Raw genomic sequence first — 12871 nt, 5'->3', positions numbered from 1 at the left:
TTGAATCATTTTCATAGTTCATAATTCCTTCTTTAAACTCATTTGCAACTTAAAAGCAATCAATTCATTAAGCAGAATCCTTGTAAGAAAATTAGCGGTCAAGTACGACCCCTTGCTAATCATGCCAATCGATCATCAGTATAAAAGGATCCAAAAAATTCAATTCAAAAATTCAAAAATGTCATGATTGCGCGGAATGCCACACGCAGTTTCTGTTCATTCTGTTCATGCTATCAATTCAAAAGGTTTTGACTATGGTCTATCAGAGCAAACCATCTAAACGATCAACTATTAAAAATATATTGAATCAGTGTTTTAAAGGTAGCTTTTTAGATTCTAGAAAAGAATCTTGAAACGATGATCCACGATTATACCCATTCCTTCTCAATACATAAATCTAATAAAGTACTTGAAAAAAGCATCAGACAAAGTATTGTAAGAAAAGACTTAAAAGCAGCTTCATGGCTCCAAATGGACTCCTGAAAATATTGAGATTATAGCTAATATCTCACACAATTTCCTTTCAATCCTTTTCTCTCTCTTTCTTCTCCTTCATTTTCATTATTTTTGCTCTTTTTTCTTGTTTTTCTTTAACATTCATTTCCCTTTCTCAAAACGCATTTTTATAAGAAACAAAGCTCACAATTAATACTAAGTTTCTGAATTTTTGCTTTTACTTTTTGTGTTTTTTTGAAGCTTCTCAGTACCCAACGCTATGAGGAACTACTATCAATTATAAACACGAAGCATAACATTTCATAAAATAAAACAGAACACTTAATCAGTCACAAGGAGTTCTCCTTTTATTGTCTACGAAAATTGAGCAGGAAATGGGTGCCTCATCGTTTTTTACAAATGAAGACTTTCGATCATTTTCTTAAAGTTGAAAGCGATTGATGCTAAAGTTAAATTTCTTTACCATTTGGTCATCTTAAGACTTAGTCCGTTCCTTATTAAGAAGGAGTGTATATCCTTTTCAAAAATGCTACATACCAAAGCCTTAGTATTTTCATCAAAAAGTAGTTTTTATCAAAAACTCTTTGATAAAAAACTGACCTCGACAAGCTTGACAACATTGGGGTGATCAACTTTCTTCAAAATTGCGATTTCCCTGTGCAAAGCATCCAAAGGATTTGCTCTGGATTTGCGTGGGTGGCGAGCTGGAAAGCAAAATCAAATAGGTTTTACATTCTTTCATAATTAAAAAAACTCTATGTATATTTAGCTAAAATAATTGCGGTTGTTTGATTGGAACCTGAAAAAGAAACAAAAATTCCAATCGGTCTCAAGATTAAAGTACGTGGTGGATTAATTACTTCTGTTCCTGGAAAATCGAAGAAAACTTTAATTAAAACTTGGCTCAGTTATTTGTGATTTACTTGGCATTAATAACTAAGTACTGGCGATAACATTGTGTAGAAATGATCCAATTAGCTGCTTTGTAGAAAGTGGTTATTTTCCTCTGAATCTAGCCATGGGCCAAATGAATAAATCAATTAATGATCAAAGTTAAACAAATGATTCCTCTGTTATAGAAATGAGCATGACGCAGCAAGATGTTAGACTATTTTTCCTTACGTTTATGATCACGTTTATGATGTTAGACAAGCTTACGTTTATCGAGAAAGGATAAAAAATTAACATTTATCTCGAAGTAACACAAAAAATATTATTTACCAATCTTTATTGATCAGTTTCTTGGTTTACCACTATAGACACCCCCCTACTTGTTTACCACCTTAAACTACTCACCTTCGGGTTTTACACCTTAAACTACTCACCTAATGGTTTACCACCTCAAACTACTCACTTTTTGACCTACCACTTTAAACTATCCATATTTTGGTTTCCAACCTTAAACTACTCACCTAATGGTTTACCACCTCAAACTACTCACTTTTTGACCTACCACTTTAAACTACCCACATTTTGGTTTCCAACCTTAAACTACTCACCTCTGGGGATAGTCATTAAACAAACAAATATTAACTGAAGGTCGACATATGGTAGGTGATCTAATGGACACTGGCACTTATATCATACACATCTTTGGTATTAAAGAGCAATAAATGCTTACCCATCAGACCATTCTTTCTGATCAGTCTTTTCTTCGATATGACTTTTATTGCCTGCGAAAATCAAAATATAATCCAAACAAACGCCATTTGGCAAGAAGGCTGTATATGGACAGGGATGGAGTAAGTCGGGTCGAACGAATATAGAGGCAATTATTGCTATGCGGTTTGGTTTACAAGATCCTTAAACTTTCTTTAGCCAACAAAAAAATCGAGCACAAAGGGAAACAGCAAAGAGAAGCGAAGCTTTTTAAGCAAACGTGTCAAATAAAAAAACAATCCGGTACATGGATTTTTTTATGTTAATAATTTAATCTCAGTCAGTTGATGTAAATATTAACGACAGCAAATAAAAAAGACCCGACCCTGCTATACATCTGCATATCTAGAAATGATAATTTTTCAGCCCTGCTACAGGTAGCCTGTGTCACAAACCTAATCGAATATCAACTTGGACAGGAAAGTGTCTTTGTTGCACACAAGTCGATATTCGATATGGTTTGTGACGTAGGTCAGCTCACAGAATGCTGCTTGTTTTCTTCTGATTTTGATTCATTTATTGGAGCCTACTAATGCATTACCAGCAATGGCCTGCTGGCAAAGGATACTGGGATTCAATTGCAACTCAACCTAAATCCTTTAGGTTTAAAGTCGAGCAAGCAAGCAAGCAAACGTGAATGAAGCAAGCTCCCACCATCCATTAATCCGCAGAACCCTCCCACAAGAGTGTTTCCCTCCTTATTTTATTGAACCTTGCAACGAGAAGGTTTGAATCACCCGCATAACGACTATGGTCACACAATTTTTCTATTTAAATAGCTACAACTTCATGTAGCAACACAAATATTTTCGATGAACTGACTTAGGCAGAATGGGCTATAAGTATAAAGGACTGCAGCGGCAATAGCGGTCTGTTGGTTGATCGAGCTGTGACAGTTTGGCATATAAATGGTGTGACGTATTAAACATGCATAAGCTTCATTTCTGCTTCCTTTCAGTGAAAATAACTCCTAAAAGCTTCCTTAATACTCTCAATACCTCAAACACAAACCCAGCCTACACTGCAAAATTCAAATGTAGAAATTTAGGTCGTCAACTTACGTATTCAACCTGGTTCTTTAACGAACGACATCTATAGACGGTTGCGAAGGAGCCCTGGGAAGCAAATAGAGGTTATGTGCAAATAGAGGTCGCGCAAATGAATGCGTTTTTATCAATAAAAGACATTACACGGAGACAGTTAACTATTGCTTATACTAAAGCTCCGAAAACGATAAGAAATCTTGTATGTTTCGAACTAAACTTAGAAAAATAGGTTATAATGCGGAATTTACACAATTTTTCGTTTAGCAAAAAGGATAAGCTTTATAAACGTAAAATTTTTCTATAATAGCCTATAATAAAGTCTATAAAAACTTAATAAACATGTTAGATAAAAGTGGAAAGTATCTACATTTAAAAAACAAATCAAGAATCCTACCCGACCAATTTCCTCTTGTATTTGATAATGATTTATCTGGTCATCCTGCATGACAAAAAATCAGTTGATCAGAGTCTAGCCCAAAAAAAGATTTTGAGAGATTGAAACTATTTCTGGATCAAGACATTCATCGAGCTAGATGCCCAAATTAAACGTCAAACAAAAAGGCTTTTAAACAGATTTGACACAAAGAAGAGAGCTAGCAACTGCTTTTTTGTGTCTGATGGCGTTTTCCTAAATCACAAATTAAAAACATCCATACTTGCTAGCAAAAATACCCATTCTAGATTTCTATTTTTAAGCAAGGGGATTTTTAAGCATTTCGACATTCACTGCCGCGTTAATGAACACCATAGTGGCTTTGGCGTCAAAATATCTATCAGAAGGCAAAATACTGACAAAATATGTTGTTGCTGAAATAAGATGTTGAAATACGAATTCAATAAGAATGTAAAGTTTACATACAATTACGGATTCAAAAGATTTTACAATGTGACATGATTATGAATGCATCTAGATTCGTCAAGAAGTTTTGTTTATATAACATTGTGCTTCCAAAACCCGATTTCTCTTGATATGACGTATAAACAGCGTGAAGATTGAGGCAGTAAAAACTAAACGGTTATTAACCTTAGTATAGTTTGAGTCTCCAATCGGTAAAGAATCGATTGAAAAACCTTTTATTCGCCAATATTTCAATTCTTCGGCTTTTTTCTTATTGAAGGTATAAGCGGGAAAAACTGCATTCCACAATACAGTGACCAATTACCTAGTAACTTCAACAGGGAAATTGAGACATCAAACGCATTAACTTAGGCCAAGGTCAAACGTTATGAAGGGCAATGGGGACGAAAGCAACCAGATTGGTTCTCTTGTTCTATGAAGGTTACTAGCATTAGCTATTGCAGTTGCTCCTGCGAGCCGCTGGAACAGGGAAATTCAGAGGAATGGAACTTGACGCTACTGTAAGGTGTTGAGATCAACACAGCATACTAGAAAAGACACCTTTGATTGAAGCAACAAGGACTTTTAGAAATGTTTGGAACAGAAAACGGAGAAAGTCCTCGAAATACCGTTAGTTTAAGGAACATGCAATTTCAAGAAGTGAATCAGCGAATCTACCAGTGTTTGTAGCAACTAACACACGTCCACCTGTAGTACAAACGTAAGTGCCTAACGAGTATCTTAAGCGCATGTGACAAATGTGGTGTGAAGTATTTAACACAACTAAAATCGAAACTCGTACTGTCATGGCAACAGTGCCAGCCCATAATCATACCATACACAAAAATAAGGAGCCATGACAAAAAATCCCCACAGACAATGGGCTGTTATGGCTACTCGCATAAAAACTGCAGGTAGGCCGTCACAACGATGTTACGTATCTCCAATTTAATATCAAACAAAATACTTCTAAATGCCAATAACAACAAGAGGCATCTTATATGAGAGTACAATTACTAGACTATCATACACCCTTACATACAGGCCACAGTATCGTTGCTACTAAATTCTCCCAGCGCGCAATGTGAATGGTCTGAACAACCAAAATGAGCCTGGCTTTCCAAATACGGCAAACTCGCAACAAAGTAAAAAGTCCCATTCCAAAAAGTACCATTATGCAAATCTTTTCAAAGACAAAGGCATTCGAGAAGACAGCGAGGTCACTTCAAAAGGCCTATGGCAGGCTTGCACAAAATCAACACGCTAAATCACAAATAAAATGTTCCAGAGACGAAAGCATAGACCAACCGAAGAACAAAGAAGAATGTAAAAATGCAGATGAATCATGCGACAAAAGATTCAGATAGAAACCCCTTGAAATTTTACAGGTTTAAAATTCGATATAACAAAAGAAGCTGTCATGAAATCTGCTGCTACTAGAAAAATGTCAAGAAACCATCAACTTTCACTTCTATAAAATAATGGCGGGGATAGACGTCGCCATAAACGTAAATGAAAATCCCATCTCTAGTACTAGAAGGTAAAATTTCTAGTACCAGGTATAAATCAGGCAAATGTTAGATTGTCAAAATTCAAGCTAGAAAAAATACTATAATCTGAAGCTATATTGACTACAGAAACATTCTTTTCAAAACCATTTTTATCTAATATGAATTCTGTTTACAAAAACGAAGCCAACGAAGATGCTATGTGCATTTCGAAAAGAAGGAAAAAGCGCAAATACGCCTACATATCAATACAAATATCGAGGTCGTTATTATATAACGTGGCCAGACAGTAAATACGTTAAGTGAAAAGCAAAGATACTGCATATCCTAACGATCGAAATATATTTTAGCAGCGATATATTAGTGAAAATCTACTACAAGGTTAATACATATTTACCATGATGCACATCGATGAGCTGCTATTCATCTCAAATACTTGTCAATATGACTTAGATTCAGGTTTGGCAAGTCCATACTAAACTAATGCCCGAATAAAAATAGTACTCCAAACAACACCTGCAGTACAAAAGACAGCATTCTCACGACGGATTAAAAATTTCACAACAAAACTGCTGCTCGAAACCTCTCGATTAACTTGGCAAAAAGCGGAGTGTTTCATGACTGTGGAACTGGGTTTTTATCAAGCGGGAGCTCTCCGAAATCAAGGAATATCCATCAGTCAATCAATTTCTGATGCATAATCAAGCTAACCATTATTAAGTAATGATAGAAGATATTGCAATCGAAACGCGAGCAACCATTAGGCCTACTTTAAATAATAAAAAAACATCACAGATATCCTCTCATCCTATTTACTAAATTCTCTATCAGCTACCCAATCGCAAGTTGACCAATTCTTTAGTACAGAACTCTCTGTTGTCGTTAAAGCAATATTTTGTAGACCTTGTTGATGATTAAGTTTAGTGTTAGAAAAACTGCCTCATAGCGCCTAATTATCCAAACATCCCCCTAAGCAAAGTGTTATGAAATAGGAATAGAAAAATATTAGTCCAAAGGTACCAGCAATTGGAAATCTGATAATCTAGTCTAAACATTTACTTTGCTTCAAGGATTTTAAGATGAGTCAATGATAGAGACAGAGAAAAACGCATAAAGGAAAAGAAATTGTGATAAGTCATAGGCCATATTTGACGATATTTCGATGCAAGGAAGAAAATAAAGCAAATCTCACAGGAAATCAAATAATTTATCTAGCAGTACCCAGTTTATAGCTGTGAAAAGAAGAAAACGAGAGCCTTTCCAGCTTGTACAAGTCGCATTATCCTCTACAGGAAACTTTTTAAAGTACATGAAAACCTGACCATTCACACTTTTAAGCCACTGGATACATCTAAGAAACTCCACTACAGCGGCAATAGGAAATGTTTCTATTGATATATATATAAGCTAGAGTATGGTGAACGAGCAATTCTACCAACACCGCGCAAGTGAACTGCAAAATCTCCTCAACAAAAATTGATCGACGATAAAGAATATAGCAATAATTGAAATCATGGAAGCGGAGAAAGGCTTGGCAAAAGTAACAGATTTAATCAATATCATCTAATTTTGTTATTGAAAAGAGCCTTGGTCCCTCAACACAAGTTACTGAGGATAAATCTTCAAAAGATGATAAAGAGAACATCAAATACAAAATAGTGCACAAACAAAGTAGGAGCCTGGGTCTTAACACTACGAAGCACTGCAAGACACGCTGATGTTTGCGAAAAATAAGAAACAACATATAGCTTGGCAATGGGGCAACTAGATCTCGAGATAAGAAGTTATAAAGTCATGATGAGTAGGGGGTCTCAACCTTTCGTCATCTACTGTCGCTGATAAAAATAGAGTTCCGTGCAATCTCGGCAACAATTGTCTACAACCGGTCGTTGACGGAGCCTGTTTTCAAAATTGATAAGACATAACTTGCCGTGAGCAGTCTCAGGCCCAACACTTCGATTATGATTCGACAAACATGGGAAAGTATATTTTTGTATACATTATCCTATCATTGTGACTTGACGCATTTATGTCTTGTAAAGGCAACGCAATAAAGAAGATTCTGAATTTTGCTACACGTAACTGCGAGAGAAGTTGTTAAAAATTCTTTGAGTGCAAGAGGGGAAGAAGATAGTGTCAACATGCAACATCTCATTCCAACAAACAAGAAAGATTTTCAGTAAAAATCTAGCTAAGTATAAAATGATTTGCCTAAAATAATTTTCAAGAATACAAAAATTCTCACCTCTTGAAAGCACAAGGTGTTTTCTATAGTGGGCTGCCGTTTTAAACGCTTTGGCACTGGTGGCAGCTGCATGTTCTCTTTAGATGCTTTTTCACGGCTCTCTTCTACTTGTCCATTATCAAAGACTTCGTCACTCACACTTCTATTTCTCACCTGCTTACAGTCTAAAAGGTTCGTTTGTCCTGTGTAATGCTTTAAACTGTCTCTAGATGTGCTTTGCTTGACAGACTTCAAACTCCTATTACTATTACTTCGAATAGTTTCTTCGGTGTTCTCATCCCCAGTTTTGTTCGTAGTTGTCTGTAACAGCTCAGGATCTGTTCTTTCTTGCTCGTAGTACTCTTTCCCAAGAACTTGATCGACAGATTCAATGCTGTATGTTTCCGATAACGCAGGTCGGATTTCTTTACTTGGTTTCTTTATAGTTGGCGTGAGCTTTTTCACTTTGGGTCTAAAAAGGAAAACACATTGAACAAAATCAAATAATCTAGCACTGCATTCTCATTAATGACATTTCAGGCCTTTTACTTTTCACGTTTTTCGTCATTCGCCATTGCTGCCAAGGATAACGTAATAGCTGCCAAACTTCACGTACATTTTATTCTTTGTATTCTGTTCACTTCAAGTTACAACTCAGCTTTTGCTTCCAAACTAATCACTTATTATGCTACACTTTATATTCTAAGAACTCTAACATTTAAGTCCGTTCGTCTAAACAACATCCAGCTTCCACACCGAGCTCCGTGAAACAGCAAAACAGCTGTGACTTTATCCAAAAATAGCTTAACAGAATATCGATATAGTGTGAATCTCCTCCTTACCCAGTGCTTTCCACTGAAATTGTCGAGGCTTCTTCCAGAGGGGCAACAACATTTGTGGCGGCATGCTTTGTGCATCCTACCGATTAAAACATAAATTTACAAAGGAATTCTGTCTATAAGAAAAAAATGACATAATTTACAATACTCGTATCTCGTTAGCCTTAGCCTGTGTCCCAGACCCCTGATAGCTAGTTAACCTATACATTTGTAAAAAGCCCTATTCTAAAAAGCCCTATTTCTCGAGTAAAAGATTTCACAAAACGACAGTCACAAACTGACAGAACAACATTGGTGACACAAATTGATGGAAAGTCTTTGCGAAATAAGTCTTGATGCATGGTCAAAACCATCCCAGCATCAATGCCATCCTTGCGCCTGCACTTGAAGAAAAGTTATATAATTCTGGAGCCATTTGTAAATTTTAAAGAGAACACCATTCAAGATGACAAGGCCCTTAATCTGCCAAGGGTTTAACGCGAGAAAAGTAAAGGGATCAAAACCTTTATGGGAGGGTTTGTTCCAGTGGCGGACACTTGGGGGGCGAGGGGGGTCACCGCCCCCCAATGTTTTAGAGGATAATGGTCTTGTGTGGGAAACATGAAGTCATCTTATTAAAACAAAAAGCCTGCCCCCCCCAAATATTTGACCAAGTGTCCGCCCCTGTTTCTTTGTATGAATATGCACGGAAAGGCTTACTGCCAAATTGTGTACGGATGATAAAAGCGGCCTGGATAACAAATGTCGTCCAGATTGTTTCAGAAAGACTCTTGATTTCGAACCGAACAGCGAAAGATTCATTAATTCTTTCTATATCCAAACTTGTCACGTTTGTTTGGAACACAATTACAATTTAGCACTAAACTCAGGAGTGTGGAAAAATTTGATAATGGACTGTTCATCTTTCAATGCATCAACATCCAAGCCAGGTACCAATTTAAAGTTGAAAGTGGCCGGTTTTCTGTTAGCATTCCGGGCCGACTCAGTCATTGAGCACTACAGCCAGCAAACACTCCGATCCGGGTTAGCATTTCACTGTGAAGCTACCGGATCTATGTCTTCAAAAACTACAATCATGGCCAAAAGTACTTGGAACACCAAGCAATTTGCGTTTCATTTCATATGTCATACCTTTTCCGAAAAAATACTAATTCCGCCCCTTTCCCTGGAACAATTTTAATAGTTTAAAGAATGGCATAAGGCAAACGCAAAAGAAGATACTTTCTAATTCCCTGACCTGTTTTATAGTAAACCAACATAATTTCGTGGGGGAGAGGGTGATTTGACCTAATGGCTGAATGTGACCTTGCAAACTGACGTCATTGTCCCAAGACTTCTAGTAGGCATTGTAGCTTTCTAATTCTTGAAAGACGATTCAAATCTATGATGGTTTCTATCAACAAATGAAATCACTCACCAGAGCCCATCTTTCTTTTGCCTCTAAGGCATTTAGCAAACTTCGATACAGTTGCTTCAATATTGCTTCCACTTTTCTTTCTCTGAAAAACAAAATGCAATTATAAATAAAAGCAATACTTGAAATGTAAGAAGACTGTATAAGTTTTTAAAATTCACTGGCAAAAAATTTATGCAGACAAAGAAAACAAAGAATTGCTCACAAGACATAAAATAGCGGTTTTCAGCAAAAACAAAGAGTGTGTGTTAATCTTTATGTCTAATAAGACACGCTTCTTTCCATTAAAGCACAGTTCTATAAAATAATCTCAATAATAAAATGCCTGCAAAACTAATTAGCAACGTTAAACTTCACCACAATACACAAGGTATTTGACCTGACAGTGATGATAGTTATTTTACCCCCTGAAACTGACCTACTGAAAGTACAATCAGTCATAATTTAACAGTTATTTCAGGATGTTGACAATAGCACCGGCAAAAGAATCTTTCATGTTTGTGCGTACAACAGGTCAAGCTCTAGATTTAAGGCTTTCTGTGAAATGGCTTAACAGCGACTCTATTTTAAGGCATGAATGGAAATTCGATGTTTACGAAAATTTTGTCATCTGCAGGTCTCCCCTCCTTATCAGAATGCTAGAACAAAGGAAAGAGGCCTTCTAAACCTAATGCAATAACAAGACTAGCCCTAGGCAAGAAAATGCAAAAAAAAATTTTTATTTTACTTTGGATGTTCTGAATTTGTTGAAAAAATATCTTACACAAAGCTATATGGTGTATAAATCTAAATTAATCCTGTGGCAGTAGAGACACGATTTTCAATTTGCATTTCCGGCAATTTATGAAATAGTAAATGAACAGAAAGTTTCGAGCGAAAAAATGCAAAATTTCAGTACATCTTCATCTCCTACAAATGTATCTTTTGGCTTATTCTCAATTTTGATTATAATTAATATCATTTGCAGACCAAGATAATTTTGCATCTATACCAATTGAACATTTGTACTTTGAGCAGGTGAATAGTTTTTAAAAACGTTTACCATGCATCACTTCTCGAAAAATTAACATAGGAAATGTTTACGGCAATCCTATATTCTTCATTTAGCTGAAGATGAAACGAACTCGTCGTGAAATGTTCTGACTAATTACTATAAAAAATATGGAATATTTGAACTAGCATATGTCTTAGTCATTGAATAATCAACATGGCTTAGTCAAATCTACTCGTATCAAACATAACTTAGCAAACTCTTAATTTCATTGGGGTGTCGATAACCACACTGGGTTATCTTTTTCGAAATGATTTTCATCGTGGTCCCCATACTTTACATTAAAGCTACGCTTTCCAATCAATGATTCAAAAAATAATTGGAAATATTTCAGCGAAGGGAAATTCTTGCCATGCTTCATAGCAATGTGATTTTAAAACTCTGTGTTGGAAAAATTCATCTGTACAGCTCTAGTATGTGAAAACAGTCTTATTTGTTCTTAATTTTTGCTGACTTACACAAGCATTAATACTAATGTAAAATATTGACGAATTTATGTCACACTTCATATTCTAGCAATATGTTAGTCAGAATCAAACAATAATTAAAATTGTCTTATTCTCAATATTAACTTGGATTTAAACTTGAAACATCTTGTCTTTTTGACTTATCCACTATTTCATTCCTTTATTTATTTAGAGATAGCATAAGCAAACCAGGAACTTACCTTTTAGCTTTGAACCAAAATTATTTTTACCGCTTTACTAGCAACCGTGAAGTTCGTGTCAATGCCACTACAGTCGTGATAACATATCTTTCGAAATATCATTTATCTGAACCAGTAGAAAACAGCTGATTTCAATAGTCTAAATACCCTGTGTAAATCTGCGTTCCAGCATTGCTACTTCCGTGAGTCCATAACGATACTTGCAAGCATACAGTCCTGACTTTCCCTCCACGCTTTCAAAAATACTTAAACCGAGCTCGAGCCTTGGCTACCTTAGCTCGAATCAAATTGACTACCCAAAACACACCATATAAAATCTATCTGGTATGTTAGCAATGGAAAGAAAATCAACATACGTCAATACAAACGAAACTGCAATTTAATTGAATATCGACAAACAAACTTTGAATAAAATACAATAATGTTTGCTCACCTTTACAGATTTCGTTTGATTTGGATTACAATTGCTCTCAATGAGAACTTTGATACCTGCAATGTCAGAAGGTTGTCAGAAAAGTCTCTAAAACGAACATCATCATGCATATGCCAAAAAAAAGTATGCGAATCCTGTCTTTATGTAGATCTTCAAATCAAGATAAAATCTTTTACTGCTACAATAGGCAAATATAATTGTCAAGCTGCTAGTTAAAAAAGGTGGTTTTAGAAAGCAGCGTTAAATTCTTCAGAGCATACACACAGTCTGAAAAGTAGTGTCTTCATTGCGGATGCAAAGAGTTTGAAGGACATTTTCTACAAGTAGACAAAGTTATCTAAGCAGACCAGATGCTCTCGACTAAAATGTCAGATAATACGGGCAGGTGAAAGGTTTCTTGGAAACCGCTTTCAGCAGCGGAGACAGATTACATTTCACTTCATTGATCACGTGGAATACCTAACATTTCCAGGACCCAAACAGGGGTCTTTAGCCGGCCTACCGAGAATTATGCTAGATCCAAGGACAGGACTATCCATCGAGAAATATGAGCGAAAACAAAACAAAACAAAACCCAAAAAGCTTCGAAAACTTTGAGAGCCCTAAACAGATGCCACTGGACAGACATTTCCTTATAAATCATAATCATCGATCTTCTAATAGCACTGTTACCCCTTAAAAGTGTCTACCTAGAAAAAAACGAGAGTCAGACCACTGAACAGCTTATAATAGTTGT

At 36.0% G+C, this 12871-nt stretch overlaps 1 protein-coding gene across 6 annotated transcripts in view; it reads right to left on the bottom strand.

The window, feature by feature from the left end:
- Window positions 1–12871, bottom strand: part of LOC135683735 (calcium/calmodulin-dependent protein kinase kinase 1) — a 28897-nt gene that overhangs the window by 9747 nt on the left and 6279 nt on the right. For 5 of the 6 annotated variants that reach the window (XM_065199080.2, XM_065199081.2, XM_065199083.2 and 2 more), the window contains 8 exons: window positions 12136–12191; window positions 9988–10069; window positions 8574–8649; window positions 7753–8203; window positions 3556–3600; window positions 3177–3230; window positions 2078–2129; window positions 1057–1160 (listed from right to left, as the gene is read on the bottom strand). In XM_065199080.2, coding sequence (XP_065055152.2) covers window positions 1057–1160; window positions 2078–2129; window positions 3177–3230; window positions 3556–3600; window positions 7753–8203; window positions 8574–8649; window positions 9988–10069; window positions 12136–12191 — 920 coding nt within the window. Of the gene's footprint in view, window positions 1–1056; window positions 1161–2077; window positions 2130–3176; window positions 3231–3555; window positions 3601–7752; window positions 8204–8573; window positions 8650–9987; window positions 10070–11702; window positions 12103–12135; window positions 12192–12871 lie in introns of those variants that run through there. The other variant, XM_065199085.2, reaches the window with a different exon arrangement.

Source organism: Rhopilema esculentum, chromosome 7 (genome assembly GCF_057945365.1).
Source record: "Rhopilema esculentum isolate cy_ngs chromosome 7, ASM5794536v1, whole genome shotgun sequence".
NCBI classification, from domain to species: Eukaryota; Metazoa; Cnidaria; class Scyphozoa; order Rhizostomeae; family Rhizostomatidae; genus Rhopilema; species Rhopilema esculentum.
Note: the sequence above shows the minus strand (reverse complement) of the source record. Positions and strands in the feature narration are given on the sequence as shown.